Source organism: Hibiscus syriacus, unplaced genomic scaffold, assembly GCF_006381635.1.
Source record: "Hibiscus syriacus cultivar Baekdansim isolate YM2019G1 unplaced genomic scaffold, ASM638163v2 tig00111504_pilon, whole genome shotgun sequence".
In the NCBI taxonomy this organism is placed as follows: Eukaryota; Viridiplantae; Streptophyta; class Magnoliopsida; order Malvales; family Malvaceae; genus Hibiscus; species Hibiscus syriacus.
In genome coordinates this window covers 719,519-739,728 of record NW_024063107.1, presented here as the reverse complement: position 1 = coordinate 739,728, position 20,210 = coordinate 719,519, and the positions used below count along the sequence as shown (strand labels likewise).

Here is a 20,210-nt window from a genome sequence, read left to right as displayed (position 1 = left end):
ATAGTCACGACTGTATTTGTTCAGTTTTTAATTGGCAAGACGTTGTTGATGCAGCTTGGTAAATGTATATATCCTAGTATTACTTGAAAAACGGAAGTGTTTATGTGCCAGTTAACAAAATTGGTATAATTATATATTTGACTCTCAATACTTATGCATTCAATTAATTTAGTCCTAATTTTAATTTTATTTAATAAATTAATCATCCAATCAAGAGGTGACACATCACAATTATATTAAATTATATTTTTAATTTACTAAGCCAACATCCATATTGGTGATGATTTTTAAAACATAATATATATATATATATATATTACAAAGTAGTTAATGCTAAAAAAATGAAAATGCTTATAAAAGAATTTGAACCTAAATCACATGAAAAGCAACAAATCACTAAACTAAATCTCACATTTAAATAATAATTTGATAGATTTTATATTTACATTTAACATTGATTTGTATAATATTAAAAGAAAAATTAAATTAATTAATTAAATTAAAAAAACTCAATTTAAAATTATCTATAATAATTGAATTATAAACGTGAAAAAGAAAATATTAATTTATTTTTAAAAATATATAAATTTTAAATTTAATTTTCTTTTAATATTGTATAAATTAGTGTTAGGTTTATATATAAAATTTACCAAATTATTATATAAATGTATAATTTGGTTTAAGGTTTGGTACTTTAAGTTTTCCATGGCCTAGATTCAAAACCCTTCATATGTATTTTTTTTCTTCTAACATTAACTACTTTATATAAAATATATGTATTATGTTGTAAAACATGTAGACTTGGTTTCCTTGGTCACAAGTTTAAAGCCCCTAAAAGTTAGGATGGGCATAGGTTGAGTTTTTGGTCTACCCGACTCGAGAACAAAGGAGCCTTCACCCGAGACCCGACCTGTACCGAATATATGACTTAGAAACTCGACCCGAAATAATAATAAAAATTATTTTTATTCAATAAAAATAGTGACTTAATTGAAAAAAATATATATAGAGGGGTATTATTGTAATTATTCCTAAATATATAAGGTAAAATTATATATATTTTCGGGTCGAGTATTTTTCACCCTAAACCCGAACCCAACCGAATATCAAACTTAAAAAAATCCGAACAGAACCCGAAATTAAAAAAATCTGATCGGGTCGGGTCGGGTTCAGGTTAAGTGTCCATCCCTACCTAAAAGGCATTATTTATGCATTTCTTTACATATTTAGTTTTCCTTTCACCCGGAGGGTGACATGTCACCATATGATTGGAAGATAAATAATTAAATTAAATACATTAAAATTAAAATACATCATTTAACCTAATGGTGACATGTATCACCTCCTGATTGAATGATTAATTTATTAAATAAAATTAAAATTAGGATCAAATTAATTGATTGTACAAGTATCGAGATCAAATATATAATTATACCAATTTTGTTAACTGTAACGTAAACACTTCCGTTAAATACTAACATCGGGTGGCTATATTGAACCAAATTAAATAGTTCAGTGGTCATATTGATGCAATTTTCAAAATGATAGTAATTTGATACCAACCCTATAATTGGGTGGTCATTCAAGCAATTTTACCTTTATTGTTAACCAAACTATATGTGGTTAATATTTAATAGAGGAGATGGTGTGATTGTTAATAAAGTTGTTATAATTATAACTTAGTCATCATTACTTACACATTTATCAATTTGATCCTAGTTTTAAATTAAATCAATAAATTTAATCTCTAAAACAGTTTGTGACATGTGTCATTAGTGAAACAAAGTTATTGAATTAATTTAAAATTTTGACTAAATTAAATAGAATATATATAAGTAACGAGGACTAAATATATAATTATAGTAATTTTGTTAATAGTCATATTACTTCCTTTGTTGAATGTTAACAAAAAGTGACTTAATTGATAACAATTAAATAATTAAATTGTTTGATTGGTAAAATAAAAAAATAAGTTGTCAAAATAAAAAGGAACAATAGTTAAATGATTATAAGTTTTGTTTATCCATATTTTAAACTTAAGATAATCATAAAATTTTAATTTTTTTAATTATTACATTAATAGAGCATATGACGTTTTTTTACAAACTCAAATATTTAGATAATATTCATATTATTTTCGTGTGTATCGAGTCTTAACTAGGGATGGTAACGGGTCAAGTCAGATTTTTGTCAACCTAATTTGATCTGAAAAATATGTATCCTTCATTTGAACTTGACCCGATTCAAAAGTTATATATCCTTTATTTGATTCAATCTAACCCCGAAAAATATATATCCTCTATTAGATTTTGATTTCATTCAAATTTTTAGAGTATAAATCTGATCCGATATAAAATAAGGATTTAATTAAATAATAATAATTTTTTAAGAAAATTACATTATTATCCGAGTTGAGTCGGTCAAAATATTTTCACTCTCCACTCAAATCCGACCCAATCCAACCTCATTCCCTTAAAAAAAATTCAGCCCAACTCGATACAAACCTATAATTCTTTTTAAATTTTAATCATGTTAAATCAGGTCAAATTGAAACCATCTATTTCGGTTAAATTGCCCTCATTAATCTAACGGAAAAGATAATAGCATTCGGCGTAGAGATGGGCATGGGTCGGGTTTTTGGTTCATCCGACCTGACCCGAGAACAAGGAGTCCACCACCTTAGACCCAACCCGACTTGACCCGACTCGAAATAATAATAAAAATATTATATTTATTCAATAAAAATAGTGACTTAATTGAAAAAAAGTATAGAGAGATATTATAATTATTTCTAAAATATAAGATAAAATTATATATTTTCGGGTTGGGTCGGGTCAGATATTTTTCACCATAAACCCGAACTGATCCGACCTGAATCCGATTTTTTAAAAAAAAATCTGACCCGATCGGATCGAAACCATCAGATTCGGTCCCATGCCCATCCCTAATTTCGGTGGACAGTGGCTTCCAATATTGGCAATATTGGCGAGTGATTAACGCGTTCAATGATTAAAAGAAGGGATGTTAAAGGGATCTCGGAAAATGCTAAAACCCTCACTATGGAGACATTATCCATTTTATCCAAAGTAGATGGTCCAGCTTTCCCTTCCTACTAACTGTACCTACATAGACTAATATACGATGCATATATTATTAATAATTAGATGATAAAATAGCACGAACCAAATTATTTCAGTAGTTAAAAGAATGATTTTTGTTTTTAAAGATTTCGAGTTCGAGCACCAACGAATACATCATGAGTGATTGGGTGTTCAATATCAAATGGTTGATAGTATTTAGAACAAATACTAGTGTGTAATCACGTAGCTTAGTAAAAAAATATTAGGGTAAACTACATCATATACCACTAAACTTTAATCGTTGTATTGTATATACCACTGAATTTTTAATTTTGTTAATTATAGCACTGAACTTTGATTTTTATTTAGATCTGACTGTTATGATAGAATTGAAAGTTCAGTGGTACAAATGATACAATACCTAAAGTTTTGAGGTATATGATGTAGTTTACCCTAAATATTAATTAGAACTGATTTCTGGGAGGATAAACAAAAGGGTAGGGTTGGTTTTGGGAGTTGAACAAAGCATAGAAAAAACATAAAAAAGCAACTGCCATAATAAAAGATGAAGCAACATCATATCCACCTTCATCATCATAGTGGGTGCCATTTACATCTTTCCCTTTACCTTCCCAACAAACAAGAGAGGAAAAGAAAAGCCATTTGCTAGAATGCCAAGGTCTTTTTTGTCATTTAAGTTTATATCGATTCGGGTTCAAGTCATTTCGAGTTTTAATAACTTCAAGTCCTGATTATTTGGATTATTTGTTTGGGTCATTTTCGATTTGGTCTATTTAGGTCATTTAACTCCGTGTTGTTGTTAGGGATAGATTGAGGAGCTGGCAAGTGCGATTTATTATAAGTTTATTCTCTCTTATCTATAGACAAAAATATTGAATACATATATTCTAAAGGGAACTAACAACATAGCTTAAAACAAGGGCAAAGAATAATGTGGACTGAAAAATGATAATATCCCATTGGTGGGGATCACAAACTAATAATCACAGCCGTTGATGTTAAAAAAGATTAACACATGGAGTCCTTTTCCATGTATATATAAACATTTCACCTTAATCAATAAATGTTTGTTGAACAAACAGTCTTATAAAGTACAATGAACATGGCTCCCAAGCCCCAAATGACCAAACGCCCGGACTCATTTCAACGCAGGATGCCGAGCTTGGGCATCTTCCCCTTCGGGGGTTGTTTCAACGGGTGCCGAGACCACACTCGATCGTCGGGTCTCGGCACCCGGTCTGGAACCACAGCGACAGGGCCGTGGAGCTCCAAGTACGAGTGGGATCGATCCTCAAGAAGGTTCACACGTTGAAACCCGGGTGTTCGAAGAGACTCGAGTGCAAGAGCATATACAAGGCGTATATGCCCGGCGGCGGAAGCGACGGAGGCGGTGGAGGGATGAAGAGCTTGCTTTATTACTATGATCAAACTTGTCACCCTTACGTTTGGGTGAATGACACGGCGGGTGATTCATCGAGGATGGTCAAGCAGCAGTATATCAGCCTCGAAGATCTGAGGGATTGTTCTGAGATTCGGGTTTTTAGAGATCATCAACGAGGCTGCATTTCAGTTCGCAAGAAACCCAGGCCAGATTCTTGCTGATCTTTTTTCTTATAAAGATCAATTGAAGATGCAATTGTTTATTTGCAATTGTTCTTATTTGCTCTCGATGTTTGTTTATTTTTTTTTTTCATGTATTAACCTACGATCTCGGTGTAAATAAATTATTGTTATTTTCGTTATTTCTTAAAGTTTCGAGTTTGAACACTAAAAATATTAGAGGAGTGAGTATTTAATATCAAATAATTGAAAATTATCTATCCATATAGCACATATAAAGACACATAGTAACATAAACATAAATAAAATCTAACAAACAACAATACTTTTAAATATTTATAAATATCAATTACTAATTAATACAAGATTTGATTCTTTATATTACTCGCACGATATATCTATATTAAACATCGTTGTATATTATTAGGCTTAAGGGTAACTTTTGTCTTTGTAGTAGATTCAATTTATTATTTTCGTCTATATCGTATTTTATATCAATTTAGTCCTCAAAAGTACTTAACTGCATCATTTCATATCCTATCACTGACTTAAAACCTTAAACTATAAATTATAAGTTAGTATTTATGGTTAGAGATTATGGGTTATGGTTTAGGGTTAGAGTTTTAAGTTAGGAATATAGTATAGAATGATGCAATTGAGCAGCTTCGAGTGCTAAATTAATGCAGAAATACGATAAGGGCGAAAATGATAAATTGGGTATTCTAACTTTTTCCATATTATTATGTATTCAATTCACAAATCATAAGTTAGTACTTAATAACTTTTGTGGTTTCCAATTTTTGATGAATTATTGTTAGGTTTGGGAGGAACAAAAGTATGCAGATGATGATGACGAATAATGGACTTATCCATAATGATTTGGGACCTAATATTGATGATAAGGTTGTTTGGGGTCATAATTGAGTTGGCAAATATGCGTTTGCATATCTTGAATTTAAATTATTCTAAATTACAACATATAATTGCCAAGGATTATGTATTTAGAAATTCTAATTGGTCCCTAAATTTTTAAACGTTCCAATTCCATCCCTAAACTATGACATTCATTCTAATTAGTCCCCAAGCTTTTTGAACATTCTAATTTTATCCCAAACAATATGTATATACTAATCACATGCCCTGTTCATAAAATCATTAGGCCATGTTATATTATTATAAGTTTGAAAAAAAAACAAAATTCAGGTTAAATTATGGTTGAAACTAATTATGTATTTAGATGAATTTAGATAGAGAGTCTTGATTTAGTTATTAAATTAGAATGTTCAAAAGTTCAAGGAATAATTTAGAATGAGAATCATAGTTCAGGGATAAAATTGAAATATTCAAAAGTTTAAGATCAATTTAAAATTGAAGTTATAGTTTGAGGACATATGATGCAATTAACTTAATATATAGTTTATGAGTTGAGAGGCAGTGATCTATTTATTACACCTCTTAAGGGGAGTTTTTATTCTAGTACTGAATTAAAATCATCGATATTTATTCTCGTTCTTAATTAATTATATTAGTATTATTTTTTGATCGATGAAAATTATTGATCATTACGTTATTATTGCAGTGGCTAATTGTGTTGATGTGATGATTTATATGTGAATGGCTATGTCATATAGTGGCCAATTGAACTTTTAGAAAGTTTGAGGGATTTTAATTTATCTTTCAACTTTTAAAAAATCGAGGGTAAACTATATTGATAGACATTGAACTTTTAGGGTGCTTTTACTTTGGTCATCGAACTTTTAAAATTTATATTACAATCGTTAAACTTTTAATTCTTTCCTGGTAACTATTGTTGTTCATCATAGTCATTGATGTTAGTAACTATTAAAAAATATTGATGTGACACGGTAAAGATTTCTTTAAAAAAACCTTAAGGTTCCAAATTTGCAAGCATCACAAAGGCCAATTTTTTCTATGAATAGAGCAATTACTAATTAATCCCAGTGGCCAGAAGGATCCATTTTTTCTAGGATAAAACTTTATTTTGTTAGCACGAACCAATTTACCTTAGTTGTTAAAGGAATCGTTGTTGTTTCTAGAGATTATGAGTCCGAGCACTAGCTACTGTAGTAGGCTGATTGAGTGTTCGTTGTCGAAATATTGAGAGTATGTAGAACAAAAAGTATTTTGTAATCACTTTAGCTTAATAAAAATTACTTTTAAAAAAACTTACAAGTACAATATACAATTACGATTATAAGTAATTCATATTCAAATAAATTATAATCAAAACTAATGGTTATGATTGATTTTCATTTCCCTAGCAATAAATATTTGGCATAATATAAAAAATAGCCCCCAATATTTATTAAAATAGTCATTTTGATCTTTATTCTTTTCTTAATTATTTTCCCAATGTTTCACTTTAGGGAAAAAAAATCGATTCTATAGATGGAAACTATTAGTTAACGCAAGAATAATGCCTTAAAATAAGGGCCTTTTAACCTTAAATGAAATGTTGAAGGTTAAAATGCTATAGAAAAAAGATTAAGGGCCAAAGTAATTATTTAGTCAAATATTTGATGCCTTTTACCTTAAAATAAAATGTTAACGGCAAAAATGCTCCAACAATAGAATAGGAGACAAAATAATTGTTTTAATAAACATTGGGAGCTAATTTTAATATTATGCCTAAATATTTCGATCAAAATTTAACATCTTTATTCGTTACAACATATGTATATATGTTAGGGTAAACTATGCATTAGTGCCTAAAGTACCAGTTTTAGTTCATTTTAGTACCTAAACTTTCATTTTTTTCAAAATCATATTTAATGTTTAGTTTTTGTTTCATTTTAGTACCCCATTGTTACAAATTTAACGCGTTTAGTACCTAAACTATCAATTTTAGTCCATTTTACTATTTTAGTAGCTAAATTTTTAATTTTTTCAAAACTTAATATTAAATTTTGAACATGGGTATTAAAATGAAATAAAATTAAAAGTTTAGGTATGGTTTTGAAAAGACTAAAAGTTTAGATACTAAAATGGATCAAACTCGATAGTTTAGGTACTATACGTATAATTTATCCTATATGTTAATGTGACAATTCTTGAGTGATTTTATGACTTTAGGCTATCAAATTTAATCTTATTGTTGGTCAGATTAATATTAACAGTAAAATCAAATAGAAATTAAAAAAATGATCTAAAGATAAAAGCATCTTATAGGTAAACCTAGGATTAACTTACCCGCAAGTAAAAAATAAGATAATCAACTAACGGGTTAGTTCAAGTGTTAAACAGTTTAATATCGCTTAAGTAAGTCTTAGATTCGAGTTATTGTGTATGTAGAAAAATCATCATTGGGAAACTCACCCACCAAAACTAAGTGTACGACCCGGATCAATTCGAATTAATAAAGGTGAAGCTTAACCGAAAAAGAAAAAAAAAATCACATAGAATCATTTAATGTACATGGCTGCTAAAGAAATCAAGGTATATGCCACAAAAAGAGGTAGCATGTGTCATGTGTGAGCCTAAGAGACGTACATATAAAATATTATAAAAATAAAAGGCAAAATCTATATTTTATAATTAATATATGATTTATTGATTAAATAATTTAAATTAAATATTATAAATATTTTTTTAATTTATTTTATTTTATTCATAATATTTGATATTATTGTATGTTATGAAAGAAGCTACGCGGCATTTCTTATTTAGAAAGAGTTCCCATAAGTAGAACAATAGAAATGGACCGTCTGGGTGGAATCAGGTCCTTTAATTATCAACTAATAAAGACATATGCATCCAAATTCTAGTAAAAAGTAATATTTGGTTTTGGTCCCTCTCATATGTTTAAATTTAATATCTAGTCCATATATTTTAATTTGACATGATTTTAACCTCTCTACTTTTTTAGTATCGTTATTTAGTCCAAATAACCGACACGGTTAATAACTCCAATTAAAGTGTTGTTGTTGATTTATGTTAAAAACACCGTTTTAGGTAGGTTATCGCGTTGATATGAGTTTCTGTGTGTTAGAGAGAGTTGATTTTGGGATACGAATCAATATTGACATTTCGAGTATAGTAGAGGGAGTGGACTAAAATTTGACCTAAAAGCAAGGTCTAACTGTGCCTCCATCCTTGTACACTTCAAACTTTTGATATTTAATCTCTATGCTTTTAAGTTAGGGATTTAAATAATCTATTTATCTGATTTAAAAATTAAAGTCCATTAATATAACACCATTAATTAATTTCTGTTGAATTTGAATGTGCGTTATAAATTAAATTCATTCAAATTTAATGGGAATCCATTAATAGTTTTCAAATCAAACAAATGGATGGACTACATTCCTAGAAATAAAAAGAGTGGGGATAAATGTCAGAAGTCCAAAGAGTATAAGGACCAGGATCATATTTAAACCAAAAAAGGGAAACCATGAAATTTCTTATCGAACTGTGTCATTTGGAAGTATATAAAACCTTGATTCGTTCCATCCAAATCCAAGTCAAGAAAAACCAGACACAAAGCCTGTCTCCCTCCTTACATTCATCAACATTACCAGATTTCAACCACTTGAAGCTAAAAAAGATCAAATCTTTTTATCTGGGTTTTCAGGTAGCCGTCTTTCATGGGGTACTGTCCAAGTTCAAGGGTGTTCAACAAAGCGATGGTGATGTTCTGTGGGAAGCCAAGAACAGAGGATAAAGGCATGTCCGAAGAGAACAAGAACAAGAAGATGATGATCAAAGGAACAGTGGCTTTGATGAAAAAAAATGTTTTGGACTTCAATGATCTCAAATCTTCTTTGCTCGATCGAGTTCATGAGCTGCTAGGCAAAGGCGTGTCTTTGCAGCTTATCGGTGCTGTTCATACAGACCCTGGTTGGTTTCTTACATGTTTGTCTTTTTCTGGTTTTTTTTTAATTACGAATGTTTGTTGCTTGTTAGAATTTGGTATATAAAGTGGAGTCTTTTAAGCAATGCTCATTCAGTGATTGTTATTTGAATCTTGCAAGCAAGGGGAACCAGATTAGTAATTGTGTTTGTTATTCGGGATTAACCGAATTAACTGATCGAATTGGTTATGTTAAGAAATTTCCGGTGTGTTACAGCCGACGGGTTGCGAGGGAAGCCTGCATATTTGGAGAAATGGATCACAACGGTCACACCGTTAACCGCTGGTGAAACCGTGTTTAGCATCGAATTCGAGTGGGATGAATCCATGGGCGTCCCTGGAGCTTTCATCGTTAAAAACCATCACCACAGCCAGTTCTACCTCAAGACACTCACTCTCGAAGATGTTCCAGGCCACGGCCGCCTCCATTTCGTATGCAATTCGTGGGTGTATCCAGCTCATCGTTACAATTATCATCGAGTTTTCTTCTCCAACAAGGTAACTTTCGTTTTCGTATGTAACATGATCATTGTTCGGTCCAGTTGTTTCAGTAATTATGAACATTATGTCTGTTCGTTAAGACACAACTTTGATGTGTTGGATTTTAGACCTACCTTCCATGTCAAATGCCTGAACCATTACGCAAGTATAGGGAAGAAGAGCTGATGAATATCAGAGGAAATGGAAAAGGAAAAGGAAAAGGAAAGCTCAATGAATGGGATAGAGTTTATGATTATGATTACTATAATGACTTGGCAATGCCTGAAAAGGGTCGTAATTTCACGCGTCCGGTCCTTGGCGGATCGCAGGAGATTCCATATCCGAGACGGGGGAGAACCGGTCGGAAACCACACAAAAAAGGTGAGCATTTATAAGTATGTTAAGCATAGACAGACATCATTTGCAATATAATGTAATGTTTTGTTTTACCATTGTAACAGATCCGAATACAGAGAGCAGGCTATCGCTTCTAAACTTAAACATTTATGTTCCAAGAGATGAACAATTCAACATGGTGAAATTTTCGGATTTTCTGGCCTATGCTCTCAAATCATTGTTTCAGGTATTGGTCCCCGAGATTGCAGCGGTGTACGACAAAACCGTAAACGAGTTTGATTCGTTTCAAGATGTACTCAATCTATATGAAGGTGGTATCAAACTACCAAATGATGACACTCTTAAGAAGATAAGGGATTGCCTCCCTTGGGAGATGATCCGAGAACTTGTTCGTAACGATGGTGAACGGTTCATGAAGTTCCCATTGCCTGCTGTCATCAAAGGTATATGCAGGAACTACCCCATCTAACCCTTAATTCCGACGACGTTGCTTATGGTGTGTGTGGTTGCAGAGGACAAGTCGGCCTGGAGGACAGACGAAGAGTTTGCACGAGAAACACTAGCCGGAGTCAATCCTGTTGTCATCAGTCGGCTCGAAGAATTTCCACCAGCCAGCAAGCTTGATCCGAAAGCATATGGGAACCAGAAGAGTAGGATTATGACGGAACATATTGAGATGAATATGAATGGACTCACAGTGGAAGAAGTATCGGCTTTACTACAGTTATCGCCTTGTCATATTGTAATGTTTCTCTGTTGAATACTAATTGTTTTGATCATATGTTATTCAGGCACTTAAAGGCAACAAACTGTTCATATTGAATCATCATGATGCATTGATGCCGTACATGCGGCGGATAAATTCGACTAGCACGAAGACTTATGCCACGAGAACTCTATTCTTATTGCAAGACGACGGCACACTGAAGCCATTAGCGATTGAGTTGAGCCTACCACATCCACAAGGGGACACCCATGGTCCTGTTAGCAAAGTTTTCACTCCGTCGGAGGACGGAATCGAAGGTTCGGTCTGGCAATTGGCCAAAGCTTATGCTGCCGTGAATGATTCTGGCTACCACCAGCTCATTTCTCATTGGTATAACATTGCAATGGCAAAGCTCAATAAATGTACTAAAATGTATGGAAGTTGTATATGGCTTCACAATGCTTATCTGCCATGTTTGCAGGTTGAACACACATGCTGTGATTGAGCCATTCATAATTGCAAGTAATAGGCAGCTGAGTGTGGTTCACCCCATATATAAGCTCTTGCATCCCCATTTCCGGGACACGATGAACATAAATGCTTTAGCCCGGCAGATCCTCATCAATGCCGGTGGGGTATTCGAATTGACCGTCTTTCCGGGTAAACATGCCCTGGAAATGTCTTCTTCTGTTTACAAGGACTGGGTTTTCACTGACCAGGCTCTCCCTATTGATCTAATTAAGAGGTAAGTCATTCATACATGCATATGTACATGCATAGTTGCATACACACATACGCACGCACGTATATCTGTACATTTAAGTAACTACCTTTGAACCCTTCATATCTTTGTAGAGGAATGGCTGTTAGGGACACAGGCAGCCCATTTGGCCTTAAACTTCTGATAGAAGACTATCCTTATGCTGTCGACGGGTTAGAAATATGGTCAGCCATCGAAACTTGGGTCACCGAGTATTGCTCATTCTACTACCCTTCAGACGAAGTGGTAAAAGCGGACATCGAGATCCAATCATGGTGGACCGAGATTCGGAACGAGGGCCACGGCGACTTGAAACACGAACCATGGTGGCCCGATATGAACACACGAGCCGAGCTCATCGAAGCATGCACAATCATCATATGGATCGCTTCTGCATTGCATGCGGCCGTCAACTTCGGACAATACCCTTACGCAGGCTACCTCCCCAATAGGCCGACGATTAGCCGTCACTTCATGCCCGAACCGGGCACGGCCGAGTACTCCGAGCTTGAGGAGGACCCTGACTTGGCCTTCCTCAAAACAATCACACCACAGTTCCAAACTCTGCTCGGCGTCTCACTTATCGAGGTCTTATCGCGGCATACAACTGATGAAATATACCTCGGACAACGAGATACGCCGGAGTGGACTTCAGACGCCGAACCCTTAGCCGCATTCGAAAGATTCGGAAGGAAGCTGGTGGAGATTGAAAACAGAGTAATGGAGAGGAACAATGACAGTAGATTGAAGAACAGAAATGGAACTGTGAAGGTACCATATACATTGCTGTATCCCAACACGTCAGATTACTCGAGAGAAGGTGGACTCACGGGCAAAGGAATCCCAAACAGTGTCTCGATATAATCTTTAAAGTATATATATATATATATATATATATATATATATATATATATATATATATATATCCTTTTCTGTTTAGATTCTTAGCTATATTTTCGAAGAAAAAAATATTCTTTTGACTGTAAAATTGGCATGGTTTATTAGCTGTTAGATCAAATGAGAATCAGCATTATCTATTTATAATCCCACATCGTTGGCTTTTCATGGGAAAGGGATTATCTCTGTATTCTTCTCCCTAAAGATCTCAAGTAATAGTAGTTTAATTAATATTTTTTCAAAACAAATAATAAAGTTTTTAGGGAAAATTACACTTTTAATACCTAAATTATTAGTTTTAATTAGTTTTAGTACCTAAACTTTTATTTTTTTTCAAAATCATACATGGCGTTTAGTTTTTGTTTCATTTTAGTGCATCGCGGTTAAAAACTTAACGGTACTGCATTTTTTATGGGTAAATTACATCATTTATTTCTTATGATATTTGTTATTATTATTTTAATAATATACAATTAAAAATAAAAAGATAAATTTGAAAGTTAGAGTGGTTAAATTAGAAGTAATTTAAAATTTAAGTAATTAAATTAAAAAAATTAATTTAATGACCAAAATATGAGTGATGAATAATGTAATTTACCCATAGAAAATGTACCATGTGCAAATCACCAGTTAAATTTTTAAAGGCAATGTACTAAAACGAAACAAAACATAACGTTAGTCATTTTGAGTATTAAACATGTAATTTACCCTGAATCTATTAATTTTGTACTTGATTAAACTTTTGAGTTTCGAAATAAAATTGTGGGTAAACCAGATATTTAGTATATAAACTATTACTTTTATTTTGTTTTGGTACTCACAATTTATTTGTTTTTAAAATCATACTTAAGGTTTAGTATATGTTTCATTTGATACCAATCATTACAAACTTAACGATAATGTTGATGTGCCACATAAGAAAATATCATTTCATCGTTGGAAAAAAATAAAATGTCACATCATTAATTTATTATAAAAACTCTTAATTATTTAACAATAAACGCTCAAATATTTTTCATACTCGAACCTAAAATATCTAAAAATAACAATCATCTAATTATCATCTCTAAAAATAAAAGGGTGAGGTGTGGGTAAGCCTAAGTATCAAAACCACATAATCTAATTGGTCTAACACATCCTACCTTATCCATGACCAAACATTTCCACCACTTATTCTCTCTGTGGTCCATTTTCTAGTCTGATCATCTCTAACAAAATCAAACTTCACCAACAAAAAAACACCATTTCACTCTCAATTCTCAATGGCAATTGCAACCCAAGCCTCCATTCTCACTCCCACAACCCTCCACACCCCGAAAATCGGCAACCGAGTCGCCGTGCCATGGAAGCAACCGTCATCCATAAAACTCCCTACCTTCATGTCCCCAAAACGTACCACCATCAAGGCCGAAGCAACCGAAGAGAAAGCCGAGTCGACAACCGCCACAAAGGAAGCCCCGGTCGGGTTCACCCCACCGGAGCTCGATCCGAACACCCCGTCGCCTATATTCGGTGGCAGCACGGGTGGACTTTTACGTAAGGCACAAGTGGAAGAGTTTTATGTGATCACATGGGAGTCACCCAAGGAACAAATATTCGAGATGCCGACTGGGGGTGCAGCCATCATGAGACAAGGTCCTAACCTGCTCAAGTTGGCTAGGAAAGAGCAGTGCCTGGCTCTGGGGACTAGGCTTAGGTCCAAGTACAAGATCAAGTACCAATTCTACAGGGTGTTCCCCAATGGTGAGGTCCAATATTTGCACCCCAAAGATGGTGTGTACCCCGAGAAGGTGAACCCTGGCCGACAAGGTGTAGGGCTGAACTTTAGGAGCATTGGGAAGAATGTTAGCCCTATTGAGGTCAAGTTCACTGGCAAGCAGGTCTATGATCTGTAATTCAATATGATGCCGTGATATGTGATTATGTTGGTAATTTTATCACTATTGATTATGGATTTTCTTATGTTCATCGATGTGTTCGATTATATGTTCGATTCGATAAACTTGATTGTTCCATGTATATATTTGTTTTGTTCGATTAGTCACATTCGGATTAGATCCGATAAGAAATAAGATATATTCAATCCAACCCAACTTGCATACTAATCTGTAACAGCAGAAAATCAGGATTCTTTCTTTAAAACCTATGAGTTTGACAAAACAAATTCATTGTTTCTGATCGTTAGTGTTCTTAAGATGATTCACAGCTTGCGTCCCATGCAATTAGGCCACCTGACATCAGTGTGGGTAGCTTTCACTTTAAGCACCGGATTGTTCTCGAAAAAATTGGCCGGCCGGAGCTCGAATCCGGTGCTTATCGTCGGCATCAAAGGGAAATCTTCTTGGTATGGTACATGATGAAAACCTAATGTGCCATAATACAATGTCCTTGTTCTCTATTCTTCTATTCCTGCAATTAAACAAATAGTCAAATATTATAACAATGCCAACATTATAACAACTTTAACTGTCTAATTCTGATTTTAGTCCCTTTAATTAATCATAATTTAATCCCACCCAACTTTAATAAGACTATATACCTGTTGGTCCATGTAGCCAAAGTGTCATCTCCCCTGCTTTGATCAACATAAGTTCCCCCTGCCCACTTCTCCGACTTGTTATACGGGGTAACCCACACATTGTAGTTGGTAAAGGCTGCCCGAATCTGCGGATAATCGTCGTCTGTCAAAAGCGGACCCTCGACCAATCCCGGGATCAAACGGTAGCCGACGAAGTTACCCATTTTAGTCCTCTTGTTAGGGTTCACAACCAAGAGATCAGCCGACTGCAACCCGAGTTTAACTTTGGCATCTGACTCGGTCTTGGCCGTTTCACTAACAACCTTCCAGTAACTCTTTCTAGGTGAGCTCTGGTCATTTACTCACAGTTTGCAATTTGGACTTGACGAACGAGTTGGACTCACCATCCACATCAAGGTCAAGGTAATAGGTGTGGAAATGGTCATGGTGTACACCTATTGTGTTTTCAGCCAATAGTGTGCCATAAACTTCCTCTTGTATTTGGTCTTTGTGGGTGTACTTTGTGCCCCTCACTTCTAGTAACCCAGATAGCCAACCTGTTAAAAAAATGTATATATATATATATAATATTATGTCATCATTTATATATATCGATACTTTAAATACATAAAACTTATCAAATCAACGATAAATTTAATTTATAATTTTTAATCAACTATAGATATTTTGCACTAAAAATGAAAGGTTTAAAGTTAAAATATTTCACACGTAATATGTCAAATATTAACACCAATTAAAAAAATGGGTTAAAAGTGAGTAATTAATGTGTGATTTACAGTGACTTTAATGGAACCAATCTGCCTGAATTCCCAGTCATTAATGTAGTCATAAGTGCCCACAGTTGAGACCATCCTTACCACCAAACTAACATCAGGCCTGACCTCGGTAACCTGCAACAATACCATTAAAGTTCCCATTAATAGACTTAGGGATGGCATGGGTTGAGTTAATTTTTTTGTTCACTCGATCCGAGAATAATGACTTTTCTATCTGAAATCTGATCCAACCCGCATAATATATACCCTCCACCTGATCCAACCCAACTTTTTAAAATAAAATCTGAATCCGACTCGATCCGAACCGAAATAATAAAAAATATTATTTTTATTCAATAAAAATAGTGATTTAATTGAAAAAATAATATATAGAGGGGTATATTGTAATTATTCCTAAATATATAAGATAAAATTATTTTTTCTGGTCGGTTCGTTTATTTTTCACCATAAACCCGAATCCGACCAGATCCGAACACCACTTTTAAAAAAACTTGACCCGAACCTGAATATTTTAAAAAAAAAATTCTGACATGATCGGATCAGAACCTGTCGGGTTTAGGTCTCATGCCCATCCCTAAATAGACCCTCCCTTATCTTCACCTTCGATTAGATTTTTCTTAACATGGACAAGTTATTGTTCTTGTCCCTTTACTATATTAAACTTTGAGATTTAGTCCATGTATTTTTTAGTTTGATATTATTTGATTTTTTTATAGGAATATATTATTTAATTCCTTTACTTTTATAATGTTTCTAAGTTAGTTGATAATATCGTTAACTATTGTCATTAAAATGTTGATATAAAATTTAGGCTTATATCACAAATAAGTACCTAATGTATACCCTGTTTTTCATTTAAGTACCTAAAGTGTTTTTTTTTTTTGTCAAAATAGGTATCTAAAGTATTTTACGTCAAAATAGATACTTAATCGATTCAAATTTTTTCATCTAAGTTCTAAAAAAGTTGATATGGGGCATTAGTTAACGAATACTTTAGGTACTTAAATGAAAAAGATTATATATTTTAGCTACCTATTTGACTGAGCCTAATATTTAAAACAAAAATATCCTTAAACATTCGGTTGATTTGTAGACTTAGAATTCTTTAAAAACACCCTTAAGCATTTTAAAGAATAATTCCATGGATGTACTTTAATAGGAATTGTTAATATTATAAATAATTTGCACTAACTAATAACATTATAAAAATAGAACTGAACTATGAAAAATTAGAGTACTAGATTGAATCTCAATTTTAGAATCAGGAACAGAGCTAGGGGTAAATTACCTGATTTCAAAATATTAAGGACTTGTTAAGTATTTAATCACAAATTAGAGGGGTAAAACCCTAATTTAGTTTAAGTTTAAATTGATAGGTACCTAAAATATCATTAGATTAAAAAAACTACTCATTCTCTACATATAGTTTAGAATAATGGAGGGACCAAATCATAATTTGAACTTTAAACATTAGTGAAAATTTGGGATACCAAAACTACGATGCTAACAAATTTGGTCAAATTAAGTAAGGCCACTAAATCCTAACTTTTAGCATAATAGAGGGACCAAACTCGAAATTTGGACTTTCAAGATTAATGGAACATGCAAAGATTTTTTGAATCGGGTGTTTACAATTTGGAATAACTAATAACACTATGAAAAAGTAGGACATCGAATTGTGTCAAACTAAAAGTAATGTGATTAAAATACCAAATTTAGCACGGTAGAAGGACCAAAACCATCATTTTACCTTTTTAACTTGAGTGAAAATTCGGCTTACCCAACCCGCGGTAATCAAGGACTCGGTGTGTCGCCACGTTAAATCACCGGCATTGCGTTCGAAGATGGAGAAAACGTTAGGGATCTCAATGGGCATCCCATCGCGGCCGGAAACAAATGCGTCCATGAAAACTGCGTTCGCCGGACAGTCCCTAGCGGCACCGCACATTGACCGTGTCCATATTCGCCGGCGTCAAAGAACGTTCTGTATGACCATTCTTCGGTTAAATCTATGTACGGCACAAAGAGTTCCGATACAAATTCCCGATATTTCACCCTACGGAACCGCTGCTTCTCGGTATCGTATACGGCTGCTAAGGATACGATCGGACCGACACGAGCATCGAAACTCAAGTGAAAATCCCAATTGGCCCACCTGCTCAAAGGCATTGACCGGTATGGTTTTCAGAATCGGACCGGTAAGAGAACCTGACCGGTCAGCGAACCGGTCGTGCTACATGTTCATTGGTTCAACGGATCGAATCGGTCAGATCGATCGTAAGAATCGGACGACGTCATAATTATTTAAAAAATTAAATAAAAATACCAAAAACATTTAATAAAACATAAAAAAAATTAGGTTAAATCGGTCCACGGTCCGGTCCGGTTCAAAGCCGGTTCGAACGGTTCTTTGCGGTTTCCGGTTAAACCGACTGGTCCGATCCGATTTTCAAAACCTTGTTGAACGGACAATTTTGTATTAAATAAACTCGACTATAAAATTGGTCAAATTCTAGTTCTAGTTCCTTTACCATGCTTGAACTTGAGATTGACTCCCTATAATTTGATATGATTTGATCCTTTAATTTCAGATTGTCAATAATTAGTCCAATTAATTAACATCGTAAACAAATCTTGTGTGGTATAGTTTTCCTTGAAACTCCTTCCAAACCATCAAACTAACATAGAATTTAGGGTAAATGATTAATTTAGTACTTACACTATATCCGTTTTAATACTTAAACTTTTAATTTTTTAAAATTATATCTGAAATTTAGTTTTTATTTCATTTTAGCATCCACCGTTAAAAACTTTAATTTTTATTTCACAAAAATAAATAAAAATGTCCAAAGTTGGTCTATTCGTTACTGTAACTCACCTAACTCTTCCTCCATCAACGGTGAAGCTAGGACCGTCCGGTTGCACAACCATGATCCCCTTCAACTCCGGTCCGAAAGGCGGCTGCGACGACTCTCGATAATCGGTGCTGTCAGCCTTCGGCACTGGCACCATCAACCGGTCCTTAAATGCACGACCTTCAACGCTTCGAGATCAACTGTGACAGTAATGGCCTCAATTGGCCTCGTGAACAAATTCACAGTCCCATCCAAATAATAACACATAACCCTAACTATCCTTCCTTTGCTCTTCGTCTCCCCGTGCCATCCCGTCGTTAAACTCCCACAGACCACCTCTTCCAACTTGAGCCCTCGTTTGGCTATGGACGCCAAGAACGGCCGTAGCCGAACACCAACCGATCCGCGTCGTTCTGTTCTTCGAACGTGAGTGAAAGGTATCCGTTTCCATTGTAAACTCGATCGGAAGTAGTCGGTCCAGCGATAAGTCGAGGAAGAGTTCGTGCGTTTCCTGGTTTATACGTGCAATGACGAATGCCTCACGAGGTGGCAGCGGCGGCGGTGACGGATGTGGTGGAGTGGGGAGGTTGCTTATTTTCTCTAGCCATGAAATGAGAGCTTGTTTGTCTGGTTCGTTTAAGCCTATGTATTGGAAGGTTAAGTTTTTGATGTTAGAGAAAGGGTATGATTGGTTAACAATGGCTTTGACTAGGATGAACTCGTTTGGGGTTAGTGAGTCTAGTGGGTGTTGCTGGTGGGATAAGGGAATTTTGGAGAGGGTGGAGAGGAGAAAGAAGATCAATTTTAATGAATGAGACACTGTTGTTCTTCGGCTTTAACATTGAGGGCTTTAACATTCATATATTCTCTAAATTTTAGGTCTATGCAAAACATAGTCCCTAACATTTACCAAATGATCATTTTGACCTCTATTCTATTTTTAGAACATTTTAGCCTTCAATGTATCATTTCGGGGTAAAAAACTTCATCTATAGGTGAAAGTCATTAGTTAACACACGAGCCTTTTTTAACTTAAAATGAAACGTTGAGGGCTAAATGTCAAAAAAAAGAACAAGAATAAGAACAAAGTGATTATTTTGTCAAATGTTAGACCTTTTTACCCTAAAAAAATGTAGGGCCAAAATACTCCAAAAAGAATAGGGAAAATGATCATTTTGGTAAACGTTGGAGGCTAATTTTGGTATTATGCCTAAATTTTATGGTTAAATTCTATCATTAATCTCTCTACTATATAATTTGATCAATTTTAATCTTTGTATATTTGAATTTTAAATTTTAGTCCTAAGCT

At 34.0% G+C, this 20,210-nt stretch overlaps 3 protein-coding genes and 1 pseudogene across 3 annotated transcripts; 3 read left to right on the top strand and 1 right to left on the bottom strand.

Annotated features, from left to right (window-relative positions):
• Positions 1-4,178: 4,178 nt before the first annotated feature.
• On the top strand, positions 4,179-4,809 carry LOC120164012 (the record flags this gene model as incomplete). Its single annotated transcript, XM_039173784.1, has 1 exon — positions 4,179-4,809. A coding segment is annotated over one exon (525 nt), but the record flags the coding sequence as incomplete, so codon positions are not given.
• A 4,346-nt stretch (positions 4,810-9,155) lies between these two features.
• Positions 9,156-12,737, top strand: LOC120164026 (linoleate 9S-lipoxygenase 5-like). The gene is made up of 8 exons (XM_039173794.1): positions 9,156-9,518; positions 9,749-10,029; positions 10,140-10,392; positions 10,473-10,811; positions 10,881-11,074; positions 11,160-11,464; positions 11,556-11,819; positions 11,930-12,737. Exons 1-8 carry the CDS (start codon positions 9,266-9,268, stop codon positions 12,696-12,698), a joined length of 2,658 nt encoding a protein of 885 aa, XP_039029725.1. The 5' UTR covers positions 9,156-9,265; the 3' UTR covers positions 12,699-12,737.
• Positions 12,738-13,935: 1,198 nt separating this feature from the next.
• On the top strand, positions 13,936-14,696 carry LOC120164035 (photosystem I reaction center subunit II, chloroplastic-like). The gene has a single exon (XM_039173802.1). It carries the CDS (start codon positions 13,994-13,996, stop codon positions 14,624-14,626), a length of 633 nt encoding a protein of 210 aa, XP_039029733.1. The 5' UTR covers positions 13,936-13,993; the 3' UTR covers positions 14,627-14,696.
• Positions 14,697-14,931: 235 nt separating this feature from the next.
• Positions 14,932-19,762, bottom strand: LOC120164011 (annotated as a pseudogene).
• Between the last annotated feature and the right edge of the window lie 448 nt (positions 19,763-20,210).

What these genes read in the sequence shown, in the direction of transcription:
- LOC120164026 (XM_039173794.1), top strand. Translation starts at nt 9,266, where the DNA reads ATGGGGTACTGTCCAAGTTCAAGGGTGTTCAACAAAGCGATGGTGATG. An exon ending in ATTGCCTGCTGTCATCAAAG is followed by an intron (nt 10,812 to 10,880) that starts GTATATGCAGGA and finishes GTGTGGTTGCAG; the next exon opens with AGGACAAGTCGGCCTGGAGG. An exon ending in CACCAGCTCATTTCTCATTG is followed by an intron (nt 11,465 to 11,555) that starts GTATAACATTGC and finishes CCATGTTTGCAG; the next exon opens with GTTGAACACACATGCTGTGA.
- LOC120164035 (XM_039173802.1), top strand. Translation starts at nt 13,994, where the DNA reads ATGGCAATTGCAACCCAAGCCTCCATTCTCACTCCCACAACCCTCCAC.